Source organism: Lampris incognitus, chromosome 2, assembly GCF_029633865.1.
Source record: "Lampris incognitus isolate fLamInc1 chromosome 2, fLamInc1.hap2, whole genome shotgun sequence".
NCBI classification, from domain to species: Eukaryota; Metazoa; Chordata; class Actinopteri; order Lampriformes; family Lampridae; genus Lampris; species Lampris incognitus.
This window is the reverse complement of record NC_079212.1, coordinates 132732990-132747591: the sequence shown is the minus strand read 5'-3', so window position 1 is coordinate 132747591 and position 14602 is coordinate 132732990. Positions and strand designations below refer to the sequence as shown.

The window sequence follows — 14602 nt, the reverse complement described above, 5'->3', positions numbered from 1 at the left end:
AGGAGTTTCGCCAGGGGGACGTAGCGCGTGGGAGGATCACGCTATTCCCCGCAGTTCCTCCTCCCCCCAGAACAGGCACCCTGACCAACCAGAGGAGGCGCTAGTGCAGTGACCAGGACACATACCCACATCTGGCTCCCTACCTGCAGACACGGCCAATTGTGTCTGTGGGGACGCCCGACCAAGCCGGAGGTAACACGGGGGATTCGAACCGGCAATCCCTGTGTTGGTAGTCAACGGATTAGACCGCCATGCTACCCGGACGCCCGTGAAGGCTGCTGTCTTTACATGGCATTTGGTGCAAGTTTAGCATAACTACTTGCTTTATCTCCCTCGCACCCCTGCATCCAGACACACTGCAGGATGATGGCGTGTTTCTGGAAAGCACTCTATTCTTCCTTGCTCCTCACAAGAGAAACGAAACGAAAGAGGAAAAAAATTAGAATTTGATTGGCCTGATCAGACGTAATAAAAACACAACGCTGCAAAGCTAAATGCTAAGTACTTCTCTATGCGTGTGCATAGCCCATATGTGCGGAAGGCTGGACGGGTCCCACAGAATGCAACATGAACACAGAGAAAGGCCAAAATGGATGGGAAGGGGGATTTCCTGCTGAGATGTGTTGCACTGTAAATATTGCTGTTTCCATAAACGATGATAACCATCAACAATTACCGGAAACGTGCCTAACAGGATGGACGTGTCTGCTAATATGAGAAATATTCTCATGGTACCGGTTCGTCTTATGATGGTGAGTCACTGAGGGACCCTCGCTTTATGTGAAAGCTCTCCATTATAGACCTGTTGGTGGTGTTTATATATATATATATATATATATATATATATATATACCTGTTGGTGGTGTTTACTTGGCAGCCTGGGCTACTGACACTCCCAAGTTCAGCCCTAAAAAGCCTGTCCGAACAGTTTTTCTAGGACCATGCCCCAGTAGACCAGACCATCTAGACCTGGCCATTTCCAAAACTGTATGTGCTGCATTTCAACAGGCTATCAGATATTAGCTGTGTGTGTGTGTGTGTGTGTGTGTGTGTGTGTGTTACTTACACATTGTGAAGGACACACCAGCCACAGTGAGGATCCCTGGAGCCTAGACAATCTCCACAGCTCGTGTACTGCTCACAACTCTCCACTGGAACCCTCACCACCTAGACAGAGAGAGAGGGGGGGAGAGAGAGGGAGAAAGAGAGAGAGAGAGCGAGAGGAGAGAGCATGAGAGAGAGGGAGAGAGAGGGAGAGAGAGAGAGAAGGAGGTGGGAAGGGTGCAGAGGAGAGGGAGAGAGGAAGATAGAAATAATTAGTTTCCTGTTTTAATCAAATGGATCTTTAGTTGAATATTTGGCAGTTTATCAGACATTCAATTTCAAAGACACATTCAACAAATTGTGTGCGTGTGTGTGTGTTGGGGGAGCTTGGTCCAGGTTGTCTATCTGAGAGAGTGTGTATCCGAGTGAATTATTCTGGCCCAGTCATGTGTGACAGCCTCCAGTGAAGCTTGTACAGGGGAGGCCTCACAATGCATGCTGGGCTACCTGACAGGTAGTTGTGGCTACCCCATTTTGATTGACAGGTGACCTCCAAAACCACTGGGTGGCAGGAGGAGCATAAGAACAGACCTTCACAGTGTTTGTGTGTGTGTGTGTCTGTGTGTGTGTGTGGTCTACATGAGGTGCAGGTAAGTAAATACACATTGTCGGTATGTGTATGTTTCAGTCTGTCTGTGCATACATCCACACACCTAGATGCTCTTGCGGAGACAACTGACATATGGGGTCAGATAAATGATGAGCGTGTTGGTGTGTGTGTGAGAACAGGGGGAGGGAGAGAGAAAGGGAGAGTGAGTGAGTGAGTGAGTGAGTGAGTGAGTGAGTGAGTGAGTGAGTGAGTGAGTGAATGTGTATCTGTGGATATTAAGTGTCTGTTCTTCACAGCGATTATGGAGTCACCAGCTCGTTGATAGGCTGCAGATGTTACTAAAAAAAACAAGATCAAGTGTTGGAGTTAACCCTCAACGCTGGCTGCAAGGTGACGACAGATGGTTAGCAACACACCCCCAATGAATCATGAATCAAAGAAGAGAGGAGAGAGAGAGAGAGAGAGAGAGAGAGAGAGAGAGAGAGAGAGAGAGAGAGAGAGAGAGAGAGAGAGAGAGAGAGTTCAAATGCATTTGTGAAGTTTAGTGTGTGAAAGTATATGACAGACAGATTGCTAGCATGTGGGCAGACGGAGCTTGTACAACAGATGAAGTGTGGGTCTGTGTGTGTGTTGAAAGTACCCTCACCACTTTAAACACTCTTCACTATTAGGCCCCAAGGTGTTGAGTTGCTTGATACTTTGTGAGTGAGTGAGTGAGTGAGTGAGTGAGTGAGTGAGTGAGTGGATGAGAGTTGGGGTATGTGTGTGTGTGTGTATCAGGTTGCCGCTGCAGGACTAGCTTTGCATAGCAGGGAGTAAGCAGGGGGATCACTAAGTAACAGCTCTCTTACAAACCTACACACACACACACACACACACACACACACACACACACACACACAAGTGTAGCCATATATACCCCATAAAGGAGGCATATGGGGACCAAGCTGGCATTTGGCCAAGTAGGGTCTATTCCCCCCCTCCCCCAAACAGGACAGGGGGAGCATGTGGATGACACAGAGAAGAGCTGAGGTTAAAATAGGAAGAAGCAGGCGAGGCACATCATGTGTAAGAGCAGAGGAGGGAAATAGAAAGGTAGTCAACAGAATGTACGAGTCTGAAATATTAAAACTGCAGCCATGCCCCCCCTCCCCCCAATTTTCCCCCTTTTTCTCCCCAATTGTATCTGGCCAATTACTCTGCTCTTTTGAGCCGTCCCAGTCGCTGCTCCACCCCCTCAGCTGATCCCGGGGGGCGCCCCAACCGACCAGAGGAGGCGCTAGTGCAGCAATAAGGACAAATACCCACATCTGACTTCCCACCTGCAGACACGGCCAACTGTGTCTGTAGGGACGCCCGACCAAGCGGGAGGTAACACGGGGATTCGACCCCCCCGTGTCGGTAGGCAACGGAATAGACCGCCACGATACCCGGACCCGCTTGAACTGCAGCCGTGTACATGGCAGACATCGGGGTGGATTCGGCAGTGGAGTGCTGCTATGTTTTAAAAATCAAAATAAACAGGAGTGGAGTCCAGCGCAGCAAAAGAGGACCATGCTACTCCATCGCAGAAAGTGACAGTGCCAGATAGGACCTGATGGATGGATGAACGACAGGTAGGCGAACACAGGGAAAATGCTAGCTTCAGCTTTGCATACAGGTCCCAGTAGCTAATTAAAAAGTCTTTCAACCACTACCAGTGTTTGAATGGAAGGTTTTGTGATTTCCTTCACCATGAATTTCATGACTGTGAGACTGTGGCTCGAGGCACAGTGACCTTATCAACGTCCCCTGTTGTGATAGATCTGGCTCCTCACACTCCTCCTGTACAGCAAGCAGACTTATGGGAAAACACAACGGGCTCCATTCGGTAGGAGGGGCAATGAGTGCTGCTAATGTGTGTGTGTGTGTGGGGGGTGGCTATGATAGTTGTTTTCCCCAATGGGAGTATAAACTGCTTTACCGGGAATGTGTGGTTGTGTGTGTGTGTGTGTGTGTGTGTGTGTGTGTGTGTGTGTGTGTGTGTGTGTGTGTGTGTGTGTGTGTGTGTGTGTGTGTGTGTGTGTGTGTGTGTGTGTGAGCTGATCCACACACCGCATGTAATGCTTTTTCGACACAAACAAACACAGTCACACGTGTGCGCTCTCTCTGGCTTTTCACTACAGCTCTTTTAATGAAAGCCCGTTCCCGTCAGCGTGCCACATTACTCCTTTAAACGGCCTTATAAAGCAAGACCGCCATCTCCTCTCCTTCCACGTCTGCTTATTTACAGTAGCATCCCTGGATGCAGCTCATCTCTTCTCCCTCTGCCGTCAGCCTCCCCTCTGACCGGACCGCAGCAGCGCCCCCATCTCCTCCCCACTATAAACTTTTCACCTTTCCTCGCCGATCTGTTTTTACAGCGCGCCTTCACCTGCCTTTAAACGTTCAGCTAACAGGCTTTGCGACGGTCACCCCAAAGCCTAGAGGACCCATAAAGCTTTCAGCACAGCTTTTCATTGGTTGTTAAATCTAAAGACATAAAGGGATACACCTCGTTACAGATTTTTTTTTTTTAAGTAAGGGGCGACCCCGATGCAAAAGGGAAAATAATGGGGCTAAACTAGGACCATCTGCTGAGGACCTCTAATGGGCCACGTGCACAGAGTCCTCTTTTTTTGGGGGGGGGGGGCTGTGCTATGGGCTTAGGCATTTATTTAAATTTGTCTGCCATTTAAATAGTTGGTTGTTGGGATGTACAAATTTAATGTTGTCTCTGCAACAAAATCCTGATGCCACGAATTAGTGTCTTACAGTTTTTCTCTGTTCGATTGATCTGACTTTTATTATTATTATCATTATTATGTGGTCATGAAAGATTTTTCTATACAGAAAAACAAATTAAATGAAAAGAGGATAAAGATTAAGAAATATGATGGTAAAGAAGACACTTGTCAGGCGGCTAGCTAGACATTTTCCTGATAGGTGCTTTTTCGCATAAGCCAGCTGTTCACAACAGGGGCAGAGAACAGAAGGGGAGAGATTATTAGCCTTTACCGTCCCTCCATCATCCCTCCATCTTCCCTCCATCGGTAAGCGGGCGTAAGCCACGCCGCTGCCATTTCAATAAACGTCCATCATCTTCCATCAGCGGCGGTTTAATCTGCGCTGGCATTGAACTGCCGGCGTGCAAGGGAATCAATATCCTACCTACACAGTTACACAATGCCTCGAGAGTCAAGGGGAGGGGTGGAGGGGAGGGGGGCATATGTTTACTAAAAGGGGCAAGTGAAAAAACTCAAGAAAGAAGGAACGGAGTGTCTGTACCTGAGAGGAAAAGAAAAGAGCTGCAGTAAATGACAAGTAAATACTGAATTGACTGAAAATAAGAGAAAGTGGGGAATGAAAGAGAGAGAGAAAGAGAGCACAAGAGCAAGCGAGAGTGAGGAAGGAGGACAGACAAAGATGGAGAGACAGACTGTCATTATGCAAAGGAGGGACAGCGAACCCTAACTTCCTCTAACCTGCCTGGTGCAGACACACCACACACTGCACAGGGTGCGACTGCAGAAGCGGGCCTTCTTCTTCTTCTGCTGCTGCTGCTGCTGCTGCTGCTGCTGCTGCTGCTGTGGCAGCAGGCGCAGGCGCAGGGGTTATCAAAGCTGGGCTAGTGTGTGTGCATTGACTAGACTGCAGGGCTTAGGCGATCAATAGCAACCTAACAGTGTAATGCATTGACTGGCTAGAGATAAGAGAGGCAAACAAGGCCGGGAGTACATGGTGCTGAAAAGGCAGGAGAGATGCACTAAGGGAGGGACGGACGGATGGATGGAGAGAGTTGGGGGAAAATATGAAGGGGAACACTCACTGGTGATGAAAAGAAGAAAAGAGGAGGTAAAGCTATCAATTTGACTGTGTGCCATTAAAAGTCATGTGTTGTTGACATGAATGTGGAGTGATTGTCAGTGCCTGTAGCGGTTTTGGATTGTGGAGTCGTACTGACAGATTTTGTCCATTGTGGCCAACTGAACATTTTTTGTGTGCCTATTTTAGAAAAGAACAAATGGTTGCCTGGTATTTCTAGTGGTCACCCCCCCCTCCACTTTGCCTGCTCTTCCTCCTTCTCTCTCTTCTTTCCCTCTATTAATCTCTAGCAAATTCCGTCACATTCCATCCGCTCATACCATCTCTTCCTCCTGATCAGTTTTCCTTCTCTTCCGCCGCGGCATCTGAGTTTCATTTGTGTGGGTTTTTTTCCCCCCTCCCGTCTTTCACCATTCTATCACATTTCCTTCCCTGAAAAAGCCACCCTGACGAAAACGCAGGCGAAGCTGAGAGGACACGTTTGTTTGTCTTATCTCATGTGTGTGTGTGTGTTTGTGTGTGTGCGTATGTGTGTGTGTGTGTGTGTGTGTATTCCCATCTTAAGGTCAAGGGCAGAGTTAATGGTGCTCAAATTCCTTTTTGCCAGAAAGGCACCATGACACAACATCCACGCTAACAATAATACACACACACACACACACACAAACACACACACACACACACACACACACACACACACACACACACACACACACACACACACACACACACACACACACACACACACACACACACACACACACACACACACAGGGCTTGGTGGTCTCCTCAAGTCAGACTGCACTGCAACAGCAGGTGTACACTATCAGTGTGCATGCGTGTAAAATGAATGAAAGTGGACTCTTCAACAGAGAGGGGTTTCTTCAACAGCAAGAGACAGCTTAGACACCCCCCCTTATCTATGTACATTTTAATAAATAGACTGTGTGTGTGTGTATGTGTGAGACAGAGAGAGACTCACATCATATACATTACCAGTTTATGCACTAGAAAAAAATGTAGCATGACTTTCCAGTTTCTTACTTTACTGCAACTGTTAGCTTGCTAGCCAAGCTAATCAGCCCAGCAGCGTGAAGGAGGGAAAAATAGCTTTTAGCTAGGTTAGGTGGAACTCAGTGTGTGTGTGTGAGAGAGAGAGAGAGAGAGAGAGAGAGAGAGAGAGAGAGAGAGAGAGAGAGAGAGAGAGAGAGAGAGAGAGAGAGAGTGCAAAAAAAGGTGCACAAGTATGCGACAATAAGATGTGTGGGATGAGAGAAAGAGAGACAGAGAGATGTGGGATGAGAAAGAGAGAGAGAGAGAGAGAGAGAGAGAGAGAGAGAGAGAGAGAGAGAGAGAGAGAGAGAGAGAGAGAGAGAGAGAGAGAGAGAGAGAGAGAGAGCGAGAGTATTTGAGCTACAGCTGAATGAGGTTCAAGAAGAAAAGAGCGGTTGAGAGAGCGGTCACCAACAATAAGACAGAAAAAAAACACATTGAAAAAGTAGATAAAAGGAAGAAAAACAAGAATAATGACAAGAGAAAAACAAAGGCATAGATGCTCATTCCTCTTCATCACCTGAACACATTGCCATTGTCCATTACCAAAGCACTTCCAATACCTGTCGTCTCTCCACATCAACCTTCCCCTCCGGCCAACAAAAGCACAGATAGACACAAACAAAAAAAAGAGTAAGAGAGAGAGGGACAGACAGAGAAACAGGTGGTGGGGTGGAAGGGGTCGAGAGAAAGAACAAAACTTGGACACTAATGAAATCCAGACAAAAATAAAAGACGATAGAGACCAGAACAGCGAGGACAACACGAGGAGATGCGGAGAAGAAAAAGGGGAGGAAGTGACAGAGGAAGGGGTAAGTGTGGCCCGCGAGGCAGCTGGGCCTCGGGCGAGGCAGCCGGGCCTCGGGTGAGGCAGCCGGGCCTCGGGGTTGTCTAATGAAGTGTGAATGGGAGAGGCCTTCTGCCTGGTAAAGGACTCTGTAACTTCAGTAAACAGACCCGGTGAGGACTGAGGCGCCAAGCACCATGCAGCCGGCACAGCTGGCATCTCCATCAGCGCTGCCAAGTCCACCAGCACAGAGATGGAGAGGAAAGCAGTGGAGGGAGAAGGAGAAAGAGGACAAATGGGGCTATTCTTTGTTTGCTCAGAGAGAGAAAAAATGGTGTTTGGAAGTTGCGCCCAGCAGGTACATGGATGTTAGAATCTGTTGGAGGAAAAAAGAAAAAAGCTGAAAAATGTTTGGAGTGCTGGAAAAGAATTGGGCAGAATAAGCAGAATCCTCGTCTGTTTGAGTCAGTAACTAGGCCGGCCCCTCCTCTCTCCATCCATCCGTTCAAGAAGAGATTCAACAGTCAAATTCCCCTTTACTGTGACAAGTGAGTAACACTTGGATTAACAACCCATTGAGGTGTGTGATGAGGAAGGCAATGAGTATATAACAGGCAGTAATATGCCCGGCATAGACGCCGACCATGCCCGGTTTTGATTGGTCTCCTTCCATGCCAATCAATCTTGCCCAACACCGAAAAAAAAAAGGAAAAAAAAAAACGATTCTCGAGCAACAGGGTGAACGAGTGTCTGGGTGATTGAGAGAGTGATAGAGAGGAAGGGAGAAAGGGAGAGGGAAGCCATTAACCTCCCTACCCATCGCTCCATCTCTCCTAACCCTATCAGTCCACTCGATCGCTCCATCCCTTGGGAGAGGACAGCGGAGTAAGAGGCTGGGGAGACGAGAGAGACGCAGAACTCTCCAATGACAGCTGGACGTCCATTAGCGCAGATAGCATCATGTCTTAGACAAGTGTCTAAGACAAGTTCTCCGATCCGAGAACTAACGCGTGTATGCACACACGCGCACACACACAAACACACACACACAATTAGAAAATGACAACAAGACGAGAAACTGAGTAAAGAGGACAAAGTGGGAAAGAGAAGCGAGAGAGATATAAAAGATGAGGTAGAGTAAGGAACAGCAATGGAGGGAGTGTGCTGGAGAGAAAGAGAGATGGTAAGCTGGAGATATTAGGACACATGGAACACCATTTCTCTTTGGCAAATGATGCCATCTTGCTCTATCTTTACACATAGCTGCCAGCTTCCAAAGGAATCAGCATCAGTCACTCTCACTCCAGCACACTCCCTTTCTTCCTCCCCTTCTTTGTAGCAGAGACGGGTGACATAAAAAGACGGAAATAACTAGCCCTCCGTCTCTTTACCAAGGATTTAGCAGTTTGACTCTTTTCAAAGAGCCTGGGTTTAGACTGAGACACACATTCTTGTTCCTCTATCTTTGTGAGGATGCCCCCCTCCCCCCATTGACTACATTCATTTCCTAGCCCTTTACCCCAACCTTAACCATCACAACTACATGCCTAACCTTAGGCCTTACCTTGAAATAATCCCAATTCTAAATTTAATCCTAAACCCAAATCCTAACCCTAAAATAGACCCTGAAACAAGCGAGGACCGGCCAGAATATCCTAACTTTGCAGACCTTCCCTCACTTTGATTGACACATACGGTGCTAAAATGGATCATTGACCTGTGTGCTTTTTGTGCCTATCAGTCTAATCCACACCAGTGTCCTGGGCCAATGTCTCAGTCTAGTCCTGATCACCAATGACCCTACCTCTCTGTCCACAAGGATGCCTGTGGAGTGTTGGACACACACAGGCCCATGGGAAGTTCATTTGAGGCAGCCCAATAAAGCTGGAACATTACACAAAGTGAGTTACAGGTTTAGAAATTACTCTCTTGGAAAGAAAACTGGGCTCGGGTCAGTTTGTTTTGCACCAGATGACAGACGAGCGGACACTGCAGAAATGATGAAGCAGATCCTTGACCACAGTTAAGAGTTTGGAGAGGTCTTATCTACACTATATACACAGAGATTAAGCAACGAGAGGTGTGTGTGTGTGTGTGTGTGTGTGTGTGTGTGTGTGTTGGGGGGGGCACTGGGTTGTGTATATTCTACACTTGGTGTTATCACTGCTCAGTGAAGAGAACGCATGAGGAGGGAGAGAGAGGAGAGCCGCGGTTGAGAGAAGAAGCCTGGAGATGAAAACTTGGGCTGGAAAAAGGAGGGGGAGAAGAAGAAATGAGAACGACAAGGACTGGTACCTAAAAACAGGTTTAACTTGAGTGTGCAACTGTACATGGATGCCTGTTTCTTTCTGCTGTCGGGGTAGTTTGATGGGTTGTCTGCACAGAGCTGTCCTTCCAGAGCAATTCTGATTGTTTCAAATGCCAGCTCACGTCTCCCGCTCCCATTTAAGCAACGTTGTCCATTTAGCTATGTGGGGAAAGTCTTGTATTCTACCATCACCTTCACACATTACAAATCTACAGTACATGTGAAATAAAAATGTAATGTTATCTTCAGGTCTAAGCCTAAATCCACTCATTGCATAATTTTGAAAACTGCTGAAATGTGTGCAAGAGCCTGGGGGGGGGGGCATGGATGTGTCAGGAGTAGCTTGGGACATCCATGAGAAGGGCCCAGTGTGCGTCCTGAGTCACTGCCGCACACCGCTGTACCCAGTCTCTTCCACCTGCCCGCCTTCCAGCACAGCGTTGGAGCGAGAGAGCAAGAGAGAGCGGCACCGGTTCAAGGCCTCGTCATTGTTGGCATCTGGTGGTAGCTAGCTAGCTAATTCACTACAGCAAGACTTGAAGTCTTTGGATATAAGAAACTTTTTTTCAAAAAGAAAAAAAGATGAAGGTAACAAGGGGCAGCAACGCTAGAGAAAGTGGAGGAAGAGTTATCTCCTGTTGCTGTAGCAGCAGATGAGTCAGGACCTGAGATTGCCACAATGTTAACGGATACACCACGAGAGAGAGAGAGAATTCTAGAAAGCAACAGGAGCACAACAGAGGAAGGGATGAGGCCATGAAGATAGATGTTATCAGATGGAGAGGGCACCGAATCCACTGATTACACTGCAGTAAGTAATACACAGCAATTCAATGCTGACTGATGTACATCTGCTGCTGCATTTAACATTGTTCTGTATTAGACATCCAATAGTGTTGCTATGTTGTGTGACTGTCAGATACCAATGTACTATCTGTCAGATACTACCCCAGAGATAGCAATGCAAACGAGCATTTTCTCGCCTGGTGTGGGATTCGATCCAAGGTGTACTGCACCACAAGGCGACATTGCTAACCGCTCGACTAAAGGTGGCCGACCCCCCTGGCCGATCAGCCGGCGAGTCTTCGGTAGGTTACAGTAGTCACCCTCTCCCAGAAGCGTGCCCTCGCGCTTTGTTAAACCCGTGCTCCATTATGAGGATCTGCACACTTCCGGATCCCACCGCTGCCACCAATGTAAGCGTGTGTTGTGTGACTGTCAGCCCATATGGAATAATGAGCATCGATGACTATTCAGCCCCTATGGGATGAAACGGTGCATTAATAGTTTGCTTTTGTATACTCTGATTATTGGTTGGTGTGTCCAAATAACTGGTTAAGTCTATATCTTAAAAATAAATTGATAAATAGCGTGTTTAAGACCTAATCATCCCATCAAAAAATGAGAATTTTGGTTGGCATATGCTGGCTGCATCCCTTTTACGACCAGGGCAGGAGAGAGCAGAGGAGATGAGGAGATGTGACGGACAGATGAGACACCAAAAGAGCTATGAGAGAAGTGAGGAAGAGGAGAGTATCAGAAGGACAGATAAGACACAGAGTTAACACCGTTTGTCAGAGTTCAAAAGGGGTCCTTGTCACACAGTAGAAGCAGAAGCTGTGGGACCATGTTTGGACAAAGCATCGGCGACATAATATCTAGCAGACGACTGCTTCATCACCGTCGAGGCTTTTATTTTCTCTTAGGGTTTTATTCCTGCTGCTGAAAATAAAAGTAATAACATAATGATAATAATAACAATAATAATAAGTTGAATGAGACCTCAGATTGCACTAAATTTTGATGTCATGTTACCCAATTTCCCCTCGGGGATGAATACAGTATTCAGATTCGGATTCGGATGTTGTTGAAAGCCAGTCTACGCACCTGACCGTAGCCTTTTGGTACAGCAGTGTCTCACATCTTATATTAATTTTACTCTGAAATAACTTGGAAAGCGGCAAAATTATTGGGTGAAAATCTAAAGATTGTTGCACTGGGCTAAGCCCCCCCCCCAAATTTCAAGATCCTAACAACGCCTCTAGTTGCCAGTGTTTGCTCAAAACACGGTTACTCATGACTGTTATTACATCAGCACCATGCTGCAGCTTGCCCCCGAACGGAGAGGGAATTCTGTCACTGGGAATGGGTTTTTAACCGATGGGTAATGGGCTTTTACCTTCACCCACAGAACAGAGATATGCATTTTCGTATTTTAAGTGTCTAACATGATGTGTCAAACACAATATCAAACGTGCAAAAGTTGAGCTTTTGTTGGACCCATTCCCTCCAACAGTACTCAGAGGAATTGCAGTGCCAGTGCCGAGGAATACTGGCAATACAGTATCCGGGGCAGTTTAAACCCAGACACGCCTTCAGGCCAAAGGAGATCCCTGTAAAAACTCTGGATTTCAGTCTGCTGTAAAAGAGGTACTGGAGAGAGGGGTAAAAGAAGAAGAGGATGGAGTGTAAACCAGACAAATGTAAATTTAAACCCTCCCTGATTGACCAGGGAAAACCGGGGGTAGACCACCAATGAGCAATCCCCCTCCTCTAACCTCGGCAACTGCTGCTGAGGTGTGCTTGAGCAAAACACTTGAAGCCGTGGCACTGATGATGCAACTCAGTGGGCAGCAGTAGGAGAGTGGTGGAACAGGGCAGCCCCTTGGTCTTAATGTGTGTAATTATATCACCGAGGAGCAAGGGCTCGCTGAAACCCAGCCTGCACACTCAGCACCACGCACCACCGTGGAGGGGCAGGGGCAGAGCCAGACAGACACACAGACAGACACACAGACAGAAAGAGAGAGAGAGAGAGAGAGAGAGAGAGAGAGAGAGAGGGAGAGAGGGAGAGGGGGAGAGAGGGAGAGGGGGAGAGAGGGAGAGGGGGAGAGAGAGAGGTGTGTGTGTAGTGGGGGAGGATGCTAGAAGTGAAGGGAAGATGCTGAATGAATGAGTGTACACACAGGGATGTGTGTGTGTGTGTCTGAAATTACCAGTGTGTGTGTGTGTGTGTGTGTGTAATGAGAGGGGGTTGCTATAGCTGCCTGAACTTTTGAGTGTAATCAAGTGCCGTACATACACTGATAATCCCCCCCAGCCCCAGAACCCCCCCTCTCTTATCTCCCCCCTCTACCTTTTCTCTCTCCTCCAGCCAGTCTACTCCTCTATCCGCCTCGCTGCACCACCCCAATAACATTTACATAACAATGACCACTTCCCTGCTCGCGCTCAATGTGTGCTTGTGTATGCAAGCACATACTGCAAACAGTGTGTGTAAATGTGTGTATGTGTGTGTCTGTGGTGTGTGTGTCAGTCAAAGGTGCAGTGCAAAAACATGTGCTGCTCATTCAAGGCTTAAGCTGTTGAGCCAGTGAGCGCAGACGATGAGCCCTGAGTTGTATTCATAGATCTAAATGAGCGGGCTGGCTGCTTCACGTGCAATCCTGAGAACTGTCCTCCGAAACCCACTCAGCCGTCTCAGCTGAGCACACCTGCAGCCGGCCAGACGTTGCAGTTTTGCGTTATGAAATAATCTGCCGTCGGTTCCCGAGGTCAGCCAACTGCATCATGATCGCGGACCTACACATTATAATCAGTTCTGGGTTAGCCGGGGGTTTGACAAACGGTTTGAAATGAACCCCGAGCTGCTAAGAACCAGATGATTAGCTAGACGTCAGGCTTGATGGATGCAACCGGCAGTTTACAATGTGTTGTGATGTCAGACCACGCTGAAGTGGCTGCTAAAGAGATTGGCAGCAGTCCAACACTATGTGGAAGTAACACACACACACACACACACACACACACACACACACACACACACACACACACACACACACACACACACACACACACACACACAATTGATGTCCAGCTATACTCTAGGGGTAGGATATTACTTGATGAAGAGGCCAAACGCACAATAAGGGCTACTTATTGTATGCCATTGTAAGGATTTCACACCAACAGCCCATCGACGGTGTTGGGAATACACACACACACACACACACACACACACATGTACAGACCCCTGGGAGGGTTGAGGGCTTTAGTCTGCTGTGTGGGGGGACATGTCTATGGGCTGTGGAATGGAGAGCCGGAGAAACATGCAGCCCATATTCACTCACTTGCAAACACTTCAGTAAGCACGCACACACAAGTGCACGTGGATTCATGTGAGGACTGTGCCGATGTGGCAAACCACTCCATCGCCACAGCAACAAAACAAGATAACATGATGGGAGGGCTGGGACATGAATGGATGTATCCATTCCAGAAAAATACACACACACACACACACACACACACACACACACACACAGAGGTAATTTCAGACACACACAAAATGGTAATTTCAGACACACACACATTAATGTAATTTCACACACACACACACACACACACACACACACACACACACGTCCGTCTGTGTGCACTCATTCATTCAACATCTTCCCTTCCCTTCTAGTGTCCTCCCCCACTACACTTCTCTCTGCTTTTTATGCTTCCTCCGTTTTCTCTCTCTCGCTCTCTCTTGCTCTGCCACTGCCCCTCCACAGTGGTGCATGGTGCTGAGTGTGCAGGCTGTTGGGAGCGCTGGGACATGAATGGATACATCCATTTCAGACAAAAATCTACACACAGTGCACACACATTTGTGATATTGGGCTACACAAATAAAATTGACTTCACACACACACACACACACAAATTTGTTTATCTTTCTTGTGGGAAAATGTATGCTAGTCAAAATTCTATTTCCTAACCCCTAAAATTAACCCAAGACGTAGTAGCCCTTTCCCACACACCAACTATAACCCCGACAACAACCTACACGTGACCTTAACCCTGAGCTGAACCAAGAACGACCCAAATGTGAACATAACCTACCCTTAACCCTAACCCTAACCCCCACAGTCGGAACCCTAGCCGTAAAGATAACCCTAGCCCCACA

General features: G+C 47.5%; 1 protein-coding gene across 1 annotated transcript in view; it reads right to left on the bottom strand.

Moving 5' to 3' along the window:
• Positions 1-14602, bottom strand: part of LOC130132195 (plexin-A1-like) — a 171377-nt gene that overhangs the window by 114136 nt on the left and 42639 nt on the right. The window contains exon 2 of the mRNA XM_056301754.1: positions 1067-1167. Coding sequence (XP_056157729.1) covers positions 1067-1167 — 101 coding nt within the window. The remainder of the gene's footprint in view (positions 1-1066; positions 1168-14602) is intronic.